Source organism: Thermobia domestica, chromosome 13, assembly GCF_964235325.1.
Source record: "Thermobia domestica chromosome 13, izTheDome1.hap1.1, whole genome shotgun sequence".
NCBI classification, from domain to species: Eukaryota; Metazoa; Arthropoda; class Insecta; order Zygentoma; family Lepismatidae; genus Thermobia; species Thermobia domestica.
Window position 1 is genome coordinate 121,074,347 of NC_137466.1, and position 24,904 is coordinate 121,099,250.

At 34.1% G+C, this 24,904-nt stretch overlaps 1 protein-coding gene across 1 annotated transcript in view; it reads left to right on the top strand.

The window, feature by feature from the left end:
• The first annotated feature begins 587 nt into the window (after positions 1-587).
• The window catches only part of Hr3 (nuclear hormone receptor 3 ROR-beta), a 671,278-nt gene continuing 646,961 nt past the window's right edge, over positions 588-24,904 (top strand). Inside the window, exon 1 of the mRNA XM_081736348.1 lies at positions 588-1,228. Within this exon, the coding sequence (XP_081592474.1) occupies positions 1,210-1,228 (19 nt within the window). The 5' untranslated portion in view covers positions 588-1,209. The remainder of the gene's footprint in view (positions 1,229-24,904) is intronic.

Genomic DNA, 24,904 nt, shown 5'->3' on the forward strand with positions numbered 1-24,904 from the left:
AATATTCCTGGAATATTGCTGAAATATCAGAAAACGTCGCTAGTATGTCAGACAGTTCGGTTATGATCTTACAGCGCAGAAGAGAAACTACGCATGTGTATTTGCATGTGGTATTCTGCGTTAGGTAATAGCGTTGAGGCAGGACTGACTGAATTGTACTATTGAGCGAGTATTTATGGCACTTCAGGAAAAAAAAAAGAGAATGAAATATTGAATTCTAATTTTAGTTTCTAAACGTTTCATCTTTTTATATATAAAAAAATCTTTTTATTAGTTTCACGTCATTCTTCTAAAATCTTAAAAAGGGCAACCAAACAGGTGACAGGACAACTGCTTATATTCTCTTCTTCCTCGTCAATTTTAGATTTGAACAACATCAATTGGAAACACTGACGCCAGCCTTACTTACCGGATATAAACAAACCGTTGGCTCAAGGTCATTGACCGCACAGATATGTGTGCACGAGGCAACCTATATTGTGGTTCACCACGTAATTCGTGGCGCTCTCAACAGATGCCGCCAGCGTACTCGTCTAACGGTGAATCTCCATTCGGTTAGGTGCTCCAACAACACGAGAGACGAGAAGAGGTCGTATTGTAGGCTCGTTCCGGGGCCTCCTAGGAATGCCGGGATTTGGCCTGGGTCGTCGTCAACTCCGTTTCATATAGTGGTTGTGATATCAGCCCAGTTTGGATAGTGGTGTAACCCCATCTGATTTTGTGTTTTTATATACTATTTATATTTTTCAGTTCGTAGACAACAGAAAATTTCGACTGTGGTCCCGATTTTTTTGGCATTTTTTTTTTTATTTAATGATGTTGTGATACTATTGTAGTGAGTGCGTGTTTAAAAGTGTACCTTAACTTATTATAACATATATATACACAAATCATTGAAATTAATTTGATAAATTTATTCTGTGAGAAAAAGAAAATACTAATTTTTGTAGAGTGACATTCTGTAAGAAACGTGTGGGTATAGTGTACATTTTTTTAGAAGTGATATTAATAGTGTACATAGTGATTTAATACATTTTTGTTACAATTAATAGATAACAGACACAACCGGTAACTCAATGGATTTATTTATAACAGATATCTAACAGCAAACATTTGCAGTGACGATTTTTTATAAATATATTTCATTTAAAAACAAACAAACAAAAGTGGTGATAATATTTGATTTTACGTATAGGACATGATTAAGTGATGCCCAGTACTATTAGAGGTAAGTACACTTTTTTCCTATAGCCTAATGATTAACTTTCAGCAGTGACATCTATAACTTATTTATTTTTACAAAATGTGTTTCTATTTCCGCGTAAAAGAGTTGTTTCATATCTGCTGTAATGTTATCAGCTTTCTAGTGGAATTTTTGTTGTCTCGGCAAAGTGAGGTTTAAATTTTTAAACGATTGTCAATGCAAAAAGAAAGAAGAAAGCCAAAGATGACAGCATTCCGTTGCCATAGCAACGCCATTTGCGACTTTTCTACAAGCTATGTCTCGCAGCTGACCGATACGATTCAGCTCGAGTTATTGATGGTAAACGCGAGAAAGCTTTACACTTCCGGGGTCTGAGCAAGAAGTTCAGGGTTTCGCCGCTAGAGTGCAGCAATGGTATCATTTTCCTTTAACTGCATGCTGAAACATGTGATGAACACGGAAAAATTATCTTTAAGGCTGTTGCTACCTCTTCGCTGAGTCGAGTTTTCCCCTATCTAATAACATTCGAACTTTTTTCGTGTTTTTCTCAGCAAGCAATGAACAAATCCTTACAAAAATTTGCATGGAGTCAGGTCGATAATAAAGAATTCGTTATATGAGCTTATAATTTTACTAAAAGCCTCCAATTAAATTATTCATTCCCCCCTTTTTTTCATGTGAAGATTTGCAACAACGCATTGACGACACTGCGTTCTCTCTTCTAGCAGGTTGCGGCGAGTAACTGAGGGTTACTTTGAAGTTTCAACATTGTCCACAGCTGTGAGGGGACCCTTTTCAACAGTGACATATTTATGGCATTTCAGTGAGGAGGCGTTGGAGTACGTTTTCTTTGCTGAAAGCAGAAAAAAATAACACAGCGAGAACAGATCCATTCTTCTTTACATTAGCTTTTCCCCCCCGTCAAGTATAGACAGTTATAAGTAATTAGAAGCGAACTGTCTCTATTGAATAAAGATACTTTTAATGTATACGAAAGCGAATGTCACTTTATCACTATTATTATTATTATTATTATTATTATTATTATTATTATTATTATTATTATTATTATTATTATTATTATTATTATTACATTTTCAAAACATGAAGAGACATACCTTTGTTGACTCCAGTGCCCATTTTATCTATATATGAGGTATTTATAATAAACTTCTATACTGCTAAAAGAAAAGCTACTTTTATAGTGACGTATTATTTGTATTTTATTTATTATATTTCAATTTAAAATAAAGTGTATCGTTTGTAACAACGAATAGTGCTCAAAACAGCACCTATTACCAGTCAACTATAGATTTAGATGAAACTTAATAATGGACAACAACACCAATATATATTGTATACATTTAGACCCTATTGGATCAAAAGATGCAATCTATTTCACACAAAAATTTTCTTGTAGGCCTTATATCTCGAGAACTACATATAGCGTACCCAAACTATGACTTAACTTAGTATGATGTGCTTATTGCGTAAAAAATACAAACACTCGATTTAAGGACCGTTCAAAAATTTTGTGGGCCCTGATCCACAAAATTCAATATATTACATTGAATCAAAAATTTTCTTGTACGCCCCATATTTTGACAATTACAAAGTGTGTGGCCAAACCAAAACTAACAATTTACTCAGCATGATGTGCTTATTCCGTAAAAAAAAAAAAAAAAAAAAAAAAAAAGAGAGATTCAGCTGCCATTTAAAAAATTTGTGGGCCCTGATCCAAAAAAATCAATATATATTTCACCCATTCAAACATTTTCTTGTACGTCCCATATTTTGAGAACTACATATAGCCAAACCAAAAAGTAAAAGTAACAACATGATGTGCTTATTCCGTAAAAAATACGAAAACTCGATTTAGGGCCCATTCAAAAATTTTGTGAACCCTGATCCAAAAAATCCAATATATTTCATACAATCAAACATTTTCTTGTAGCCTTATATCTGGAGAACTACAGGTAGTGTAGCCAAACCCAAACTAGCAATTTACTCAGTATGATGTGCTAATTCCGTAGAAAATACGAAAACTCGATTTAGGAACCGTTGCTAACTTTTGTGGCCCCTGATCCAAAAACTAATTATTTGGCAAGATCGAAATCTTTTTATGCATTTTTGGATCATTTTTAAAATTCTTAGCCAAGATCGCTATCTTTTGATCCATTTTTTGGATTATTCCTAAAATTCTTGTTTTTATATATTTTTTTATATTTATATATAAGGTCATACAAAGAAAATTTAGGGAATCAATTGATCTGATTGAAGATTTGTTTAAATCTATTTTATAGAATCTTTTAGATTTGTTAACTATATTCCTGTAAACTGCAGATTTTTTAAAAAGATCTCTTTTTAATCTACATTTGTATTCTTTCTTTACTCACTCATGAAGTATATCTATAACTTTTGTCAATTTTTAAAGTTGCTTCTCAGATAAGTTTCGAGAGTTGTCCGCAAAATTTCGTTAACATCTTATTTGAACTAACGTAACACTGTAATCTCACTTTAATTTACCATAGTATATTTTCTTTCTTTTCTTTTTTTTTCTTTCTTTTTTTTTTGCGTGAAAGTAACATTTGAAACCGAATTATTTCCTTAAAATTTATATATGAAATGAAAATTGTTTTTTAAAAAAACTATGACATACTCATTGTACAAATAAATGTGAAATATTAGTGTTTGTTTGATTTATTTGTATTGATTGAAGTCAATACTTCGACTGTAACTTTGACCACTTATCAACAAAATTAAAAAGTCGTAGACCAGTATAATTTAAGCAAGTTACTTACTTGATTTGAGACATAATTTTGGAGGGGAAGAGTAGAAATTTTACTGATAACATTTTTTTTTTATTTAACTTTTCCTGTATTTATGTTTAGCGTGGCCTTGTGAATTTTGTTTACTTTTTTTTCAATGTAAAAACTTACCAGGGATTTTGGAGTATGCTCATAGATATTTAAATTGTGAATAGTGCTTCGGTGATATTTAGCATTTTGATTATACTGCTTGTTTATTATTTTTTAATAACTTCATTTACATAATGTTGTGGCTTGATGTAACGAAGTATTCCATCACATATTTTTATACTCATACGGTAATGCTTTAGTTTAATGTGTATGACAATGACAAATTGGTGTACCTCAACAAAAAAGAAAGCTCTATATTTTAAAATGAAGCATGAAAAAATAATGCATAAAATTAAAATTATTCTGTTAATATGTGTTGTACTATTTATATATACCGTATGTTGTAGCTATAGATGAAATTTCGCGTTCACCATCTGGAAAATAAATATTTCTTATTTAGAATTTAGCAGGTAACACTAATAAGGCCCTATTCCCTGTTACCAAGAAATAAGTCCCTATTCATATTTCGTAAAGTAATAACCAAGAAAAGACGTTACAAAGAAAATGACGTTTGTATCTACATTAACACTACATATTTCATTATGTATAGATGTTTTTCTGTTTAGTAAAATAATCCCTGATATTACACTTCACTTTTCCTACAAATGTGCTCTGTTAGAAGGGTAATGTGTGGTCAGTTCTTCAGTTTCCCAGTTGCCTCACAATACTGAAACAACACCGAAAAATCTGTCATCATTAGGAATAGGACAGCATTCACGCTAAGAACACATTTATGTAACAAAAAAGTTTATTTCTAAATTTCCTTCGTATGTGGTAAAAATGAAATTATTATTATTTAGCATAAACATTCTATACTGCTATTCACAGTTTCAAATACATATACAGAGGCCGGTAGCCAGCCCAAAAATGTAGGGGGACGGCTGAAGTTAGGGGAGCCCGATCCAACCATATCATAGTTTATCACCATATTATATTTCATTTGCAAGCCTACCATGAAAAGTTTAGGGAGGCCAGCGAAAATTTAGGGGGGCAAACCCCTAGATCAGCGTTTCCCAACCGCTGTGCCGCGGCACACTGGTGTGCCGCGAATGGGCCGCTGGTGTGCCGCGAGGAAATCGAAACAAATTATTAATTCTATAGAAATCAAATTGCAAGACATAGGGGAAAATGTATATTTGTATTTCACATTACTATGAACCTCTACTATAAATCTACAATTTTAAGTTTAATACTGTGTTACTTTTCTGTACATTTTTAATGTTGGAAAACGTATTTATCATTGTCATGACCATTGTTGCAGACCCATTTCGTAACTTGAAATTTTAACATATCATTCAATAAATTCAAGAAAGCAAATATGCATACAAATTACCTACATTTGTGTTTTAAAAGTATAGGAGATTTGTTTATTCGTTATTTAGTGATCTTCCCTTTTAGTTAAAGGTTAGATAGTTTTCGAAAGAGAAAGTGGATTTTTAAAAACCCGAGTCCTATATTTCATTGCAATTGTTTTCTATTTTAAAATTAGAATGAAAAATAAGCATAATGATTTACCACGGTGGAAAATCAGTGAACGAGCTTTCCTCTCTGTAAGGAGATCAGTAATCAGATAAAAATACCATGGTATTTTATATTTCAAATTATATATATATATAATATGGGTGTGCCGCGAGAATTCGTTACACCTATAGTGTGCCGCAAGTTGAAAAAGGTTGGGAAACTCTGCCCTAGATCCTCCTGAATACGGGTCTGCATATACATATATATAATTATTCCAAAATGCTATCTCCACTGGTTTACCTGTTTCCGTGAGGTTACAAAAGTCAAAGAGCGCTGGTGCTTTCAATGTGAAACCCCCACTGGTGTCGGCAGCGCGGCCAGTCTCTGGTCAAGGAAACACCGGCAAGAAGGAACCGATGTGGTGACCACAAATTTTAACTAAATTACTAGTGCCAAGCCGCACTGATATTCCTTGCTCGTTACAATCTCTTGTGCCAAGAATTTCCTATAATAATAATAATACTAATACTACTACTACTACTACTAATAATAATAATAATAATAATAATAATAATAATTATTATTATTATTATTATTATTATTATTATTTCACACAGGAAATTTGAAAATAAAATGAAATCTGTAAGTTTTACGTCCCACAGTTATGCCGGTTAGGCTAAAGGAGACAGTGATGATAAGTAATGAATGAAATGGTGGAATGAAGAAAGTGGGAGAAAACAGGAGAACCCCGAGAAAACCCATGCACACGATGTTTGTTCACCACAAAGTTCACTTAGCGCGAGCTGGGATCAAACCAAGAACCCCATGCAACTCAGATGAACGCTCTACCACTGAGCCACCGCGGCCCCCACACAGGAAATTTATCTGCTATCACAATCGTCTGCTAATTTATATTTGTATAACCAATCACCAGGTATAAGACTGAAATACATGAGACGCAAGAGGCATCTTGCTATGTTTGAAAGTAACCACAAGAACTCCGAATGAGACTAGACGAATATACTAAAAGCAATAGGTTTAGCAAAGAAAATAAAGAGCGCCCCCTCCTTCTCAGTGCCATAAATCTGTCCTCGAAAAGGACGAGAGGGCTAGAAAATTTCATTCCACAGATGTGATATGGACAGAGTTTAAAAACCTGTTTTAAATGGCTAGCCTGAATTTCCCTCACGCTGCTAATACAAACAGGGAGAAGCAGAGATCGCACTGTTGCAAATCTTCACATGAAAAAAAGGGGGGAATGAATAACTTAATTGGAGGCTTTTAGTAAAATTATAAGCTCATATAACGAATTCTTTATTATCGACCTGACTCTATGCAAATTTTTATAAGGATTTGTTCATTGCTTGCTGAGAAAAACACGAAAAAAGTTCCAATGTTATTAGATAGGGGAAAACTCGACTCAGCGAAGAGGTAGCAACAGCCTTAAATTGTTAAAAAAAAAATCTTGTGTATGAAATTGTATTTGAATTAGAATCAGAGATAAGGAGGTGACAAACATTTATGTAGAACGAATCATTTCCTAAGGGTTACTGGATTATTTTCAATCAAACTATGATAGCCCAATTCCAAAATCAAGCATTTCAGAGAAGAGACTCGAGTAGCTCAGTAAAGTTTTATTGATTTAATTATTAATTAAATCATCTCCACATACCAGTGACAGCCAAGGGTGCCCATGTCGTGGTTTCCAAGCGGGGGTCAAGTATAAGCAACATTTCAAATATAGTCTCAAATTTTGCTGTAACTATTCTAAAAAATGTATTGGGTTTTCGATCTTCTGAAGTACAATTTCCTCTAGAGGGGCAAGCGCCCCACCTTGCCCCCCTGATGGGCGCCATTGGTGACAGCTGAAAAATCAAATTCAATATACGTATATAAGATTGCAAGTAACTTACATCAGTGGATCCAACTGGGCATGACATCTTTGGAACGTTAATAAATATCCAGCAAGAATTCTTATAACTAAAAAGTAGATACCTTATTTCAAATTCAACTTTTTTGGATTTGTTTTGCTTTTAGGGTGCATTATACTTGTATTTTCTTGAAAAAAAAAAACAGTGACCACCGTACAGAATAGTAGTTTACTCGCCTCATAGGCTATGAGGACTGAAATCGATACCCGGAAACAATGTGTACAAGTAGACCTTTTTTTCTTGATGTCTCAGTTACATCGTACGAATTGTGAGCTTGAACGCTTACCACAAGGTCTGAACTTTTCCTTTTTTTGTCGTTTTAAAAAGGATAATAATCCTTTAAAAGAGAGACGTAAGCTTCAGTGCTACATGTTTAATAGTAAGCTTTATGATGCTTTATTATTATGATTGTCCCCAAAATGACCAGGACTCATATGCATTATCTACAAGAAATGTACGTAAAATAGTTCTTTGATGTGAAATGTTGTTAGCAATAGTACTTTCGGTGGAGGAGACCCAGGTTCGAGTTTACGTTAACCTGGGTGCATGTCTCCTACAACCTCAGCACTGAAAAAGGGACGTTAAACGTTTAAAAAATACTGTAGAAAAATTAATGACACTTTGTGATACAATAATAATAATAAATATGCTACGAATGAGTAGCCATTTTTGATATGCCACTGCAATAGGGAATTATGCAGTTGTCTACAAATTTACGTATATTTAGCTTTTCTATATTTTTACTAGGTTACGTTACGAAGTACGGACTTGGAACCGAAAATATAAGATTTTTACTTTAATAGTTTATTCGCTTGTTTCTTAGTATCATGTGTCTGTTACGACACTACCCTCTTCTGTAGTGCCTTTGAGTGGTCACGTGCTTAACATGTATGGTTGGTGTGTGTGTGTGGTCTCAGGTTCGATATCTGGTTGGAATATTTGCATTAGATACAAACCCAAGTAGTGTTCCGAATTGAACCTTAAGCAGTAGGTCCCACTTCAAAAATTCTCAGTGCTTGAATAGTATGTTAATTAATATTGTTTAATGTATATCTTTAAATGACACTAAGTGCCATCAGAATTATTAATAATGTCACTCAAGAGTCATTAGGTACAATAATAATAATAATAATAATAATAATAATAATAATAATAATAATAATAATAATAATAATAATAATAATAATAATAATAATAAATAGTGATTCTGCCCGTGTGTAGTACATTGTTAAAAGAAATTATATTTAACATATAACGTAATATACTATTTGATTCCATTTGCCTCAATGTATTTTCAAACAAGATCGGGTTTTCGAGTATTAACTTGCTAGTCTTCTAAGTAGGTAATCTCTTGTTCCTTGTCAGAAGCATATAATTTAGATTCCACATTAAGCTATAGGTCTTGTCACAAATACTCTCACTGTTGAGAATATATGTTAAAAATTTCAATAGTTAATCAAAATCTAGTGACTCAGTGGTGGTTCGCTCGGCTTTGGTCCGAGGAGTCTCTGGTTCGATCCCAAGCCATGTGACTTTGTTCTTGTGCACAATATCGTGTGTATGGGTTTTCTCAACGTTTTCTGTTTCCTCCAACATTCTTATTCCACCAGTTCTTTCGGAACCATTCGCTTTCACTAATCACCCACATTCTTTTACTGGACATAATCATGGGAAATTAAACCAGAAAGTTCATTTAATGATAATGTAATTCATTTCAAAATCCGGTTCGGATACACAAAATGAAAATAGAAAACGCCTTACAAGCAGGCAACCCATCAAGTATAATAGTATGACTGGTTGCATAAATTACAGGCTTTCTAGTAAAAATCCTTTATTTGAGAAAATGGAATTGAAGAAAGATACGTATTTTAATGTAAAGTAAGCAATCAAATTACTTTCTGATGTTGATTTTAAGTTTAACATCTCTTTCAGCAGCGAGACTGTATGAGACGTAGACCTACAACTTAACATGGAATTCGAGCCACTTGAGCTCCCGCCGGAAATCAAATCCGGGTCTCCCATGCGAAAGGCGCATATGCTAATCGCTTAGCCATGGGGAAGCTCTAATTAAATTACTGTATCGTAGAATAAATAATAATGACAAAAGAATAAACAAATAGTGTAACAGGTATTAAAAAATTTTTTGTATCAATTTTATATTGACTTTACATATTGAAACCAAAAAACTTGCAAAATAAGCTCAATCGTAATCTCAACGGCATTCATACTTTCGCACACTGTGATTTCTTTTATGTTCATAGCGCGAAAGATTTTTTTCTACTTTTAACTCTTGAATAAAAAATTTTATAAAAATCTGTTATTTTGCAGTGAAGAGTGCAAAACGGTTGTCCACGTGACGAGACGAGACAAGATAGAGCTATTCCATTAGAAATAGATACATTTTTTCGAGCCGAGACATAACTTTCACGTTACATTTTCGTAACATGACAGCCCAAACCTTGTCTTATAGGTAGACTTAGTGTAAAACGACTTCTATTGTCCACGAGACGAGAATCGAGCCAATACGAGAAATTTCTGAGATTCTGAAATCATTATTGTTAGGAACATTAGTTCACCCAAGCCTCGGATCTCAAACACGGTTTTAGTGTTACATAATTCATAGTAAAACAAATTATAAATAGATAAAGTTGTTGAACGAACATAATGAAAATAATTTATTAACAGTTAAAGGTACGCAAGCTATTACCCAATATACTTTAATAAAAATATGGTTTAATTGTGGACATATCACACCCTTCGTGTGCCCTTTGTGACGCGGAAAGATTATGATAATTTCTAGACAAAATTAAGCAGAAAATCAAAGATAAATTTACAAAACGAGAGAACAAATTCGGCACGAGACGAGAAAAGCTTTTCGACAATCGAGACAAAATTAGAAATAATTCTTTGAGAATCGATACGGGAATTCAACAAAAATGTACATGACGAGACGATAAAGCCTTATTTCTCATCTCGTCTCGTGGGTACGCCCATCCTTGTGTTACTCATTCTGAAAATCACATTTAATTACAAAAATGTAAGTTATTTACAAATTGATCCTTCCTCGGACGAAGAGGTTAAAACTCTCGATTAAAGACATTGGCGTGAAAGAACTGATGAAATTTATTATGATGTGCTACGGCCGACCAGGCAACTTTTGGTTGGATAGCGTATAATCTGCACATCAGCTCTCACGGTGTTAAATAACGAATTAAAGTAGATTTCAATTCAGTTCGGTAGATTTCAATTCAGGTACAGTAGTTTCCCAATTGACTCAAGACAAGCCTAGCGCTGATAATATTATGCTCCACCCAGTACCAAAACCTAGAACCGCGCTCGCTAATCATTTAGCTACATGGGGACTCCTTTCATTAGATAGTATCTAAATAATAATAATAATAATAATAATAATAATAATAATAATAATAATAATAATAATAATAATAATAATAATAATAATAATAATAATAATAATAATAATAATAATAATTCAGACTACGAATGGTCACACTTGACAATATAATTCCTTGAAGAATGGTACACATTTGACGTCTTGTACGAGTAGGAGTAACGCTTATTGTTCTCGTTTTATTGGCATGTATAGTCATGTATTGCAGGCACATACATTATTCAGTATTGTGATGGAACGTATACTAGTTCAAATACGTGATACGTGATCATCTTCATTATTCTAGTAAGAAAAATATATTTCTGCACTAATGTTTATAAAAATAATATTCTTGAGCGCTTTGGCGGGCAATATAATCTCTTATATATAAGCTTTACATTTGAGCATGCTGAATTCTGTTGTTTTCGTTTTATCTAACGAAGAGTAAAATTGTTGGTATCTTCTAAAACAGTTATACTCATAGTAGACCAAGGTACGTTGAATTTTTACGTAGTAATATAGAAAAATATATAGTTTGATTGAGTAATTGATCAGAGTTTAATATCCCTCTTGGCACCAAGTTTGAATGAGATTTGAACCTTCATTTCAACGTGTAATCAGAACCATATAAGCACCACCTATGCTTTACGAGCAGTACATGATAGATCAAACCCCAATAAGTTATATATATCTACACACCACTATTGCACATATGGTATACAATGAAGATGACCTTATAAAGCCTGATTTGATTATTGCTACTAATATGGGAGCAGACGTTACAAATAAACTAAGGTCAGAATGAGGTTTAAATAGTGTAAAATAGGAACATATCGATCGAAGAAGCTCATCTTGTTATAGTACAGACACTTAACGATTGCCATGTTATACGATTTTATAAGTACACACGGAACAGAAAATATTTGACAGTTGACAAATTTTCTTTTGTCAATAACTCGGGAACAAATGAATTAATTTTAATTTTTTTTTATTGTTATTCATAGGATACTTATAATTTGATAATTTGCCAAAAATCGGTACTGTAATAGGTTAATTTATTGTTGAGTTATTAAGAAAAGAATTTTGTCAATTGAAGAATACTTTTTTCCGTGATTGTACAAGGAGGTCATTATTCTTCAGAGTAGAAAATTTAAGAACTATTGTTGTTTTCGAAGGTCTCACTAATATAAATTCTAACAGACCAATACAATTGACTCTAACATTAAACACAATCTTGAAACAATTCTAGTTAAATGACTTCATCTCCATCTCAGGAACTATAATGTTTCCCATACGGTAAGACAGTCTTTCGATAAAATTTCAATGAGAAACTATTCCGATTATTACCACTATAACCAATCATTGCAAGAAAGGTAGACCTTTATGCATACTGACTGCCTTTTGACATACGTAGAAAACGCAATCGATAAAGTCAGTCGTGAAAGCCTATGCTTTATAACTTCCACCTTCCTTTAGCCTACATCTGACTGATTTATAACTTCATAACAGACAGAATACCATTATAACTTTTTTTTTTTTTTGGTGCATATTGTAACGTACCTTAAGGATCTGTCTTGTTACCATTGCTCTACATCCTTTTCACGCCGATTTTTCTGAAACATAAAAACGAACAATATATGTTTGAAAAATCACAACAGGAGAAAAGCGAGACTCGGTGGAAACGAGAACAAGACAGAGAGATAATCGTGGTACATTAACAATGGGCTGATTTCTGCCTTAATTAGAGCTCCTCAGTGGCTAAGCGGTTAGCGTATGCGCCTTTGACGTGGGAGATCCAGGTTCGATTCCCGGCGGGAGCTCATGAGGTTCGGATTCCACGTTAATCAGTAGGTCCACGTCTCATATAGCCTCGCTGCTGGAAGGGACATTAAATTCAAAATCAGCTTAATTCTGCTTTAATTTTCGAAGTAATAGATGGAACCTGACATATACGTGCTTCAAAGCACACAGTAAGGATTGTATGTAAACGATCCATCATGGCAAGACACGACACATTACGCATAGAACAGGCTTATTTTCTGTTATATGATCTCACCTCCGTGAAAGCTAAATCACAGGACCCAAATATTTCGACGTTCACAAACAATGGGAAATGTACTTCGCTTTAATTACTAACACATTATTCTCTAGTACAAGATTATGTGTGAGATCTCTCAGCGGTTGTATGACCATTTATCTCTGAAATGAAATACACAATTACCATATTTTGTTCAGTTCCTAATTTTTAATCGGATTGCTCATCACAGATCCCTAACATACAGTTATATCTTATACATTTTTCTATCACATGGGAAAAAAACTGGACATCTTACATCTGCTCTTTTCGCCCAGTTACGTTAGGTAAATCAGGTAGAACCTGATAATCATTCAAAAAGAAAGTATAGACTATAGGCCCACGTTTAGGTTGTAAGGTAAAAGTACACAAAAATTAGTAAACATAAACAAAACAAAAGTCATGTTCTTTCAAACGTTGTCGCAATAGTATTCAACTTGGAAAAGTTCTGATCCTTATGTTTATTTATAACTTGATCACTAAGCTTCATAAACATTGGTTTCAGCATGCACGTCCGTATACGTTTCAATCAGTGGCACTTTGTGCAGCACATGATACTTAACGTCATTTCATACGCAATCAATTCACATACTACGTTTAAGAACATTTCTGTTGTTAGCTGTGTAATTGAGGAGATAAGAGAAAACACTTCACAAATGGCACTTAAGAAAAAGAATTGGATCGTATATGATTTATTTATTGTTTGATGTCATATAAACGTACTAGAAATGTAATATGACGCAAATCATCACTACACTCCGTTGCGTCTCAACCCACTTCGAAGTTACCTAATGTATGATGTCGTTTTATACATTTCTGCTATCATTGCACATTTAGATGCAAATATAATGACCAAGCCAACGTCCGGAAAGGTCAGGAGGATATTTTAAATACAAATAGAAACATACAAACATTTTCCAATAGTAAGTACTAGGAATAATTTATGCTTGTTATCGTAAAATGCATAATATGTTAAGTCATATCGTAATGATTTGCATTTGAGCATCGTGATGTTTTCAAATTCCAGTCTAATAAACTTCAAGTAGATATATTTTTATTTACACAAGTTGTATATATGCACAAACTTCTTTCCGTACACCGTACCTAATTATAGTTACTAGCAAACGGTCGGTCCAGTTGGATGAAGCAAAAGTTTGACTGTTGCCTTACAGAGCTAGGATAGTAATTCGTAGTTTTTTTTTTTTTTTTTTTTTTTGCTGTGCATATATTAGGGGCGGATCCAGGACGGACTCCTGGGAGGGGAATTGTAATACTGCTTCTTAGAGCTACTTTTAAAAACTCCAAATTCTAGGGTGGGTTTTATTATATATAAAATAAAAAAGTTTCCTGTTCTGGAGGTCATCGCCCCAATCGCCCCCCTTGATCCGCCCCTGGTATATTTCGAAAATATTCTACTCGAATTTACTATTTTGATACTGTATGTATTTTGCATAAAATGTTCCTCTCTTTCCCTCTCTCTATTTATATATATATATATATATATATATATATATATATATATATAATGACATACTTCAACAGGCGCGGATCCTAGAGGAGGGCTATAGCGGCTATAGCCTCCCCTTGACGCTCAGGTATACACTGAATAAAATGGGCTTCAATCCTACTTTCTTTACACTCCAGAAAGTGGCAAACTATGGTTTTTAACCCCTCCCTTGATCATAGCCTGGATCCGCGGATCGCAAGGATCGAAACAAGACTCTATTGTTTCAGCTTTGGTCATGAGAAGAAATTGGATATTTTGGATCTGATCCCTTCATATAACTTTAATTACCAATATATTATAACGCTGCTGCTAATAATTTAAGTCCCTATCCTTGTGAGGTATGTAAATATGAGTCTAGACACTCGAGGCAAATTTGAGATAACGTACAGTTAAAATACAGACTGAGAGCATTTCCCTTGAGTTAACCTCAGGCTTTAGTACGGTGTGTACCTTATGACTTATGATTCCACCGCACGTCATCCGAGCATAGAGTAACATTAGGATACGTCTGATGCGCAGATCTCTCCCAGTTATTCACAGATTGCAATTAATTGCCACTATCATTGTCCGTAACAAACTATGAATCTGTATATCCAGAACAAAAAAAATCTTGGAAGTACGCAGGTGTGAACAAAGTCAATTAAAATGATTTTATTGCCTTTTGAATATATTGTTTTCGTCTGAAGTGATTATAAAACATTTTTGTTCTTTCTTTTGTTTTGTTTTCTTTTTTTCACAATTAACTATAATTTGTTGCTCACGCCTTGCTATTTCATGCACTAAAGAATATATCTGACACTACGAGAAGGTGCCAGAAGGTATTATTAGTACATTAAATCGATTCCCAAAAGAAGCGCATCTTGCTATATCTTGTCTTTTTTTGCTCTATGGAGATTAATATTGAAGCCGAAAGTTGTAGTGGATTTCTGTTACATCCGGTTTAAGTAGAGAGTTAATTGAAGGAGATAAAATGTACTTTAGGGACGCTTAATCGATTGTAGAAAACACATTCTCGCTATCTATTACCGTTTTTGTTCTATAATGATTCAACGTTAAAACCGGAATGGTTGATTTCTGCTACTTCCAATGGATGAACCATCTTTATCAGCGAATTCGAATCCTTTGATCCTCTATATCCTGATGTAGTAGTTCTTTAGAATTTGTGTTTTCGGGACGAACACAAGGACAGACAGAGTTAATGTCGATGTAAAGGAGTTTTTGGTGAACCAGACTCCTTAACAAATTAGGAAACTAATATATTAAGAGATCAAGTCAATTTTATATCGAAGAGCAAGTACATGTGTAAGTAATATAGCTGTACGGCAACGACTTGTATTTAGTTTTTATATACTTCCTGATTCTAATTCGCAATCTATCTCTGCATACTATCCTTTAAACCTCCATTTTTTTTTCATATGGAGGTTTTAACACATACAAATGCGATTACAAAGGAACAATTTCTCATCCAATCTTACTTATCAGGCCTTTTGACCTCATCTAACCACGATAAGGTAAATAGGTTAGAACCTGTTTAAGACTATCATAAAATTTAACTGTTGTCAATTATTTTCGCAAAAGGGGAAGGACACACTTATTCAAAATTTTATGAGTTGGAATAAATCCTCACGCGTAGTTTCGAAAAAAATATAAAAAAAAAACAGGGGGCACGATGGCTTAGTGGTAGAGCGCTTACCTCTGGTGGGTGGGGTCCCTGTTCGATTCACGGCCAAGTAAGTTTGTGGTAAACAACATCGTGCACATGGATTTTGTTGGGGTACTTCCCTTTCCTTCCACTTTCTCATTCTACCAATTCTTTCATCATCATTCACTTCCACTTAATCATGGTCTTCCTTAGCCTAAAGGACTTAATTGTAGGACGTTACATTGAAATATTTCATTTCATTTCCTTTTTTAAAAAAAACTTTTTTCGTAAACTTAAAAATTTATGCTTTGTGCAACCATATCACCTGTTAAGATAAAACTGGTACTAAGGTATATTCTCATCAAGTTTTTCATTATGTCATTAGCAGTGGCGTATTTAGGGGGGGGCTTCCGGGCTTAAGCCCTCCGAAATCTTACCTACTATAGTAAAGTATATGAAATATCTTGTAGAATTTTCACATTTTCAGGCAAAGCCCTTCCCCCCCCGAAAGTTAGCAAAGCTCCTCCCGAAACAAAATCGTAAATACGCCACTGGTCCTTAGTAAGAAGACAGGATAGTTAATGAGATATATCCCAAAATGTGATTAACTCTTTAATTTTTGTTTTGCCAGAGTATTATAGAAAGGTTAGGCGTATATTAATCACAAGGTCATACCGAACTGAATAAAATGATATGCTTAAGGTTAAATTTTCGTGCGCAATTTTCGAGATAATTCAAATTTTATGGCTCCAAGAAGTATGTCCTTACTTGCCAATAATAATTGATAATTATTCCTTTGGAACAGATTGTTTATTAGTGTGTTGTACACGTAAATATAAAACACACTACTAAGAAGCAGATTTAACAAATTGTTTCTTTTTTCTAACAGAGACATGCCGACTCGTGACAGTGATGCACATAATACTTGTAAATATATGTTTTTAAGTAGTTTTGATAAAATTAAAATTAATTGTTGAGATGTGTAAAAAGAAAGAGAAAGAAAAGACAAAAACTCAGATTGATTCCTGCCCCTTAATACAGGAAGAACTGAGATGATAGAGTAACCATTTCCACTGTTATAAGAACGAAACAAAGGTATAAAGATCGCTTCCACATTTCAAATATAGTGCTCTTGAAATGTTCACATATTACTACATTTTCCAGTTTCTCTGAGCTCATCGAAGTCAAGCAGTACAGAATCTGGCCTTTACTTGTATGGGTGACATTAAGAAAAGCTATGTAACGTTGACATTGCAGTGTTCACCCAGAGTGGTGAGGACCAATTGGATAGCTACTTGAAAGATTCAAATAGAGTCAAAGAAACAATGGTGGTGACGCTCGCGATGTGTCCACTGATCCTCCAACTTAAAATCGCTGTGGCTGGGTAACTTAAGCCTCTGGGATTTGTGAAATTATAATAACATAATACAATATCAAGGCATAAGGAAACTCCCCTTTTTTTTCTGGATTTTTGGTAAAAACGGATCGAATCCCATTTGACTTGATACAAGAGTGAAAAGTCACCGCAGTGCTATCTGTCGGCAGATAAAAGACTCAAGCATACAAAAAACATGAAGGATCTTGTGTGATATTTGTAGGGCATCTGTAACTTTGGGAGCGAAAAGGTTACGCATTTCACGGAATAGAATACTCAATCCAGTCATTAAAAATATTTGCATTAGAAATTCAAGGCTAATATTTTATCAGGTGATACTGTCGTAAGATAAACTTCAACACACAGCGACCACTCCTTCCCCATTTTTCATAACAAAGTTTAAAAAACATTATCTAAATGACTCAACTTTCTATCGTTGGAACTACGCGCTGCTGAGAAACTGTTTTCATAAACCAGTTTTTAAAATACAGTACAAACATTCGAGCATGTTGTATAAACGTTCACAGCTTTGCAACTTGCTCGAACTAACTTTGGAGATAACGTTATGCGTGGGCTTAAAAAAAAAAAGATAAATAAGAAATGACACACGTCATAACAACGAAAAAAATCATAGGCTATCTAGTATGTAAACTCACTAATGGAACCTTTATTTTTTTTAATTATTACTATATTAAGAAAGGGAAGTAATCATGTTGAAATTAATTTAATGAAGCAAGAATTACAGCTATGACATCAACGTTCCTAACTTCATCGTAACTGAAATGAAAATGCTTTGAAAGAAAGAGGTTTAAAAGTGCCTCTTTATAGCGAACTAACAGCTTGCTTTCCAAGCGCGTGGTACCAGGTTTGATCACTGCTAGTTCGAATTTTACTGTAATCAGTAGGTCTCTTATCATGCAACCGTGGCGCTAAAGAAAGAGACATTAACTCTTAATTACCAAGTTGTTTTTAAGAGTTTTTAATTCTTTTTATGTAGAACCAAGCGAACTTAAAATACTTAAATTTTAAATAAAAATTATATCTAAGCAAAGCAAACACTTGTTTATTAACCACTCTGTACTATAATTTCAGCAGTATATCATTTAGTGTTGTTCAAGAGATGAGAAATAAGGTCTTCTCGCATCGTATCGTAATTTTTTTTTGAAATTTCGTGTCTCGAATTGTCCCTATTCTCCAAGAATTCTTCCTTGTCTTATCTTGATTCTCGAAACGTTTTTATCGTCTCTTTTTGTTAATCTATGTACAAAATTTATGCACTAATCTGTCTTCTTGATTTCATTTAAAACTTATCAGATTCCTTCCGCGTCACAAGAGATCCACGGAGGGTATGATATAACGACGTTCAAACCGTATTTGTTATTGGAGTTGAGTTGAGTTGATTTTGAGTTTAACGTTCCTTTCAGCAGCAAGGCTATATGAGACGGGACCTATTGATTAACGTGGAATCCAAACCACATGAGCTCCCACCGGGATTCGAACCCGGGTCTCCCATGCCAAAGACGCGTACACTAACCGCTTAGCCACGAACGAACTCATATTTATTATTGGAGTACGTTGTGTAATGACTTATGCAGCTTTAAACGTTGATAAATACTCTTCATTGTGCTCGTACAACCACTTTATCAGTTTGTAGTTTTTCCTATACTATAACTCTTGTAATACTAAAACAGTGTTTGAGATCTAAGAATTGGGTGAACCAGTATTGCTCACGCGTCTCGTGATACGTGATATATCTCGTCCCGTTTTGAATTTAAAAAGGTATTTCTTTTCTCGTATTCAACACAAATATCACTCCCTTCAACATACTGACAGAATGAAGTCAATTGTATATAGTGAGTTGCCAAATGAAGTCAATGATATACTGTGAATTGAGTTGTCTAGTGAAGTCAATGATATATAGTAGGTTGTCTAATGAAGTCAGTGATATATAGTGAGTTGTCTAATGAAGTCAATAATATATAATGAGTTGTCTAATGAAGTCAATAATATATAGTGAGTTGTCTAATGAAGTCAGTGATATATAATGAGTTGTCTAATGAAGTCAATGATATATAGTAAGTTGTCTAATGAAGTCAGTAGTATATAGTGAGTTGTCTAATGAAGTCAATAATATATAGTGAGTTGTCTAATGAGATCAATGATATATAGTGAGTCATTCATACTTCCAAAGCTAGAATTGCAATATTCAGATGTAAATTTTCTATCTCATAAGGAATAACTGTATTTTCATAACTCAAACATTGGCAGTACCCATAGAAATTTTAGACGTGTGTAGGCAATGGACATATCGCAATACCTCATAGCAAACAATGGATATGTTAAGTTCAGTCGTATATGGAAATGGTGTTCTCTATGATTTTTCAAAATACTAAAGTGGTATCTACTGTTCAGCCGAATTTTAAGTTTAAGTTAGAAATAAACATGAAAATTCTTCTAAATTCAAGCGCAATCATTTTTTTTAAATTTTATTGGTCGTAAAATTATTTTTCTGTGTATGTTATTATTTTTATCTACCAAAAAAGGGGAAAACGCAGTGAAAAATAACAACAAAAACTGAAAAACAGAAAAGAAGAAACGCTGACTGCTCCTTTATGCATGTCAAATAGACGCACCAATGTGTGAACATTCACTCGAACGGTGTAAGCAACATTCTCGTGTTTTGTCACCCGTGACGTAACGGTTTGTTCCCTTACGGTCCTCTCCTCTCTCTTTCCGAACGTGAGTCTCATGTGTGAACAGACCTCCTCCTGGTTTCCATAACACCTCTTAGCTCTCACACATCATCATTATATACTTGTATAACAATCAAAATAACTGCTTCTTCAAAAGTTCTATAAGAAGGGAAAAAGAAAAGGAGCCGCTGACATTAATCAAACATGACTTTATATTTCTCTTATAAAATATTGACAATAAGCGTATTATTATTATTATTATTATTATTATTATTATTATTATTATTATTATTAGTAGTAGTAGTAGTAGTAGTAGTAGTAGTAGTAGTAGTAGTAGTAGTAGTAGTAGTAGTAGTAGGCCTAGTAGTAGTAGTAGTAGTAGTTGATGATGTTGTTGTTGTATTTCACTCCTCATATGAGCAAGCGAAATGGTAATACACGTGTTATCCAACATGTAAAGTATATTACTATTTCTCTGTATTGTCCCCTTTTTGTCTGGAGCTTACAGAAAGATTTTTACCATTATGTATGTGTCTAATACAATACTCTCCTGTACTTTCTTTTAAAAATTCAATCCCAGTTGTGTTTCAATTCAAGATGCCTTTTTCATTGTCTTGTGGACATCGTTGGCATCCGACATTACTATTGGTACTATTGTTACATCTCTCTCTCTTATGTTTGCGCTAGAGGTTTGTAATTTTGTTATTTGCTTCTTTATCTGGTTTCTGCAGGTTTGTTGTTTTGTTGAGATTCTGTCTATTAGGTTTACCTTTTCTCTTTCTCTGATTATTACTGTGCTGTAAGGTTTAAAGTACTTCTTTGTCGGTTAGTAATGTTCTGTCCTAGTAAAGTTTGTTTATCTGTTCCTAATATGGTCTTCGGTAGATGTTTGTAATATAGTACGGTACTTCTGGTATAATTTTCTGTTTCACTCCTATTTTTTCATGTAGCATTTTCATCATTCTGTCATATCTTTCCCTGTATTCAGTTTGTGAAATCATCGCACATCTATTGTTTCTGGATATACAGTATTTGATATCTACGTTTGTCGAATTGGGTTGCGATATTATTATTATTATTATTATTATTATTATTATTATTATTATTATTATTATTATTCGACTCCAGGGAAATGGAAGGAGACATGGTGGCTCAGTGGTAGAGCGCTTACCTCTGGTGTCCATGGTTCAATCCCCGACCAAGTAAGTTTGTGCTGGACAACGTCGTGTCCATGGGTTTTCTCTGGGTATTCCAGTTTCCTCCCACTTTCTCATTCCACCAATTCTTCCATCATCATTCACTTACCTTAATCATCGTCTCTTAAGCCTAAAATAGCATAATCATAGGATGTTAAACTGAAAGATTTCATTTCATTTTTCCAGAGGAAATGACAAGGCAAGCAGCTCAAGATTTATCTTTAAAAAATACTATTGTTAAATCAGGTTCATTTTGTAGAAACCGAAAAATAATTTACATATATTAGGTGGTCCCATAGTCAGATGCTAATAAAAGAAACCGCATAAATGATTTTAGAATTAAATTAAAATTATGTTAATAGCTCCTCCGGGCAAACTCTGTACAGTTTGATCGTAATTCTTTTACCTTTATTTAGCATTAAGTGCACATTTCCTTACTATACAAGTATCATAATTTTGTTTTCTCCTAGGAAGAAGTTAATTTTTGGCTTCTCTGTATACCAGCATTGAAAGACTTAAAAATATCCCACAGAATTTTTTTCTTTGTTATCATTAGCTCACATAACTTGAGCTGCAACCGAAATCTTCGCACACAATATTAGCGTTATATCTTAAAATCAATCTTACTTTCCTTAGAATAACTAATAATAAACGTCATTTAAAAAATATATTTTAGGGAACACATGATTTTCACTGTCAGTCCAACGTTGAAACTTCAAAACTTCAAGTAGTTGACGGGTGCAGATGGAACAGTTCTTGGAAAGATTAATGCATATCAAAAATTCTTTCTTTTCGGCTTTTAGCTCTCTCTCTCTCTGTACCTCTAAACAGACAAATAGGCCTAAAGGACTTCCCATACTTATGAATAGCATAGTTTGGAAAAAAGAGGGAGACTCACTGTATGACGTAACTCATTAAATGTTCAGAAATCATAACTTAATATTCATGTACTTACGTATTTTATAAGCTTATCTGTGTTGTGTAGTATTAAGTCTTAATGTGTAAATGGTCTTCATGTCACTGTATAGTGTTGGTATTTACTCAGTTCCAAAGAAAAGCTAAAGTAATAAGAATTACCTGACTGTGCTGTTAACGGCTGGTGTGTAAAAGCCAACCGTCTTGAACTGCATGCATAAAGCATTATATTAGGAGTTCCATTAAATCGTAAGCAAACAATCTTGTGCTAACAGAGTACGCAGCTTTATCTCAATACAATGTCTCGTTTCGATGCGCAAAGAAGAGTAGCTGGGATGTAACAAAACACTTTATGCATGTATAAAGTTAATTATGCTTTAATTCCTTTTGTGCATATATGTTGTTTATCACGATGTTTTCTTTTTCCTCTTCTTCATTGTTTTGTTTGTAATTATGTAAATTGTATCTTTAATATATAATCTCTTATAATGAATTAATTTTTTTTAACAACATATGGATACCTCTCTATTGTTGTTTGTTGACGTAATACTTCCATCAGTTCTCTACGCATTTTTTGGAAAGGAGAAGAATGGACCTACTCGTCCTCGAACGCTATTCTTTCTTCTTGTACCATTTTATTGTACAGGGTATTCCCTTTACCTTCCACTTTTTCATTCCACCAATTCTTACATCATTATTCATGTGCCTTAATCATCGTCTCTCTTAGCCTAAATCTTATGATCTTGGGAAGTTAAACTGGAAGTTTTATTTATTTATTTATTTTTATTGTAATATGTGTAAAATCAGTTAATTTTACATCATATTGCAAGAACTCCGAAAGAGAGCTTCGTACCCTAGACACATCTACGTTTTGAAAATGAGAATGAAATTTTCAGTTTTAGCGTCCTATGTTCATGTCCTTTAAGCTAAAGGAGACGGGTGATTATTTAAAGGAAAGATTGGAGGAATGAGAATATGAGTGATCCTGCGAGAAAACTCCTCAGACAGGATGTTGTGCACTATAAAATGACTTGGCTTAGGATCAAACCGGGGGACCCCTCGAAGGACCAGAGTTGAGTGCTTTGTCACTGAACCAACATACCTCGTATTCACACCCTGAGTACAGGTCTAGTGTTTATACAGGGTGTTTCAAAACAACACCGACAACGTTTGAGAAGTGATTCCTAATACCAAGATAAGACGGAAAGTATAGACAAACCTCGGTGTACAAATGCTTTCTTTTGGAGTTATAGGCTGCCGAAAACATGAAAAATTGGATTTTGAAGGTCCATAGCTCCAAAACTATGGGATCTACCGTAGTCGGGTCAAGACTTCACTTAGGAACTAGTATGTGTTTTATCCTAATATTCATGTTCCAGAATCCTGCGGTACTTCCGCAACAATTTTTATAGAGGTAGTTGGTAAGGTAGTTTTGATCTATGGACCTTTAAAGTTCAATTTTTCATGTTTTCGGCAGCCTGTAACTCCGAAAGGAAGCATTTGTGCACCCAGGTTGGTCTATACTTTTCGTCTTATCTTGGTGTCAGAAATCACTTCCCAAACGTTGTCGGTGTTGTTTTGAAACACTCTGTCTTTAGCTATAATAAATTGAAACAAATTGGCTTATAAGACTGAATAACATTGATTGATTGGAGTAGGGTTTAATTGGAGCCTCAGCAACGAGGATATTCGGCCCTACTCACGAACAATCCAATGGCCAACAAATATCGTTCATAAATCTGAACAATTGGGTTTGGGTTCGATAAATATTGATTTATGGAACATAAATTAAATCGTTGTAGGCGTCTTTGAGAAAATCGCAATGTTTAATTTTCATCCTCCAGAATTAACCTTATTTTGTGGGGGTAAGAAAAAAATTCGAATACTTTCCCTGGAGAATTTTATAACTTTTAAGTTTAAAATTTGGTCCAGATACATTGAACGTTAAGACACCTAGCCGAGTGTACGTTCATTTGCACAAAAGAACTGACCAACTCAAATACCTCTTTATTTGGATGTAGGGACGATAAAACGTATATTTTTTCACCATCCTTTCTTTTCTCTATCGTCGCTTGAAAGTAAAAGAAATGGACAAGTCTTTTGTTTACGGGAGAAAGTCATATTAATTTCCTATCGTGATGAAAACGTTTGTTGTGAAAGACGAGTCCATAATCATAATGGTCTAAGCTAACAGCTATGTTACACCACATGAAGCAATATATCTTCCGAGAAATATCTTCCCCCTACGCGGCCGCTATATCTACAAAGTACAAAGCCCTTGTTGCCAGGAAGTTCAATATTCCAATACTCGTGCTGACACTTTTTGCTTGGGAACATGAATTCGGTCTCCTCGCACACTAGTGTCGAAATATCTTGGATCAGGGTTGCTAACTGTTTCTGTGTTACTTTCAGGATAAAATTCGTATTATCTTCAATATACATAATACTAAGGATGGGTCAACAATTTACAGAGAATAGGGTGGATGGTGACGAAATAATTATTGGGAAACGGAAAAACTTCTAGTGAGCCCACGCGCACTTGCTACAGTGTCACACTAGGAAGTTATAATGTTGCGGTCTGAGTTCCATCACACGAAGCT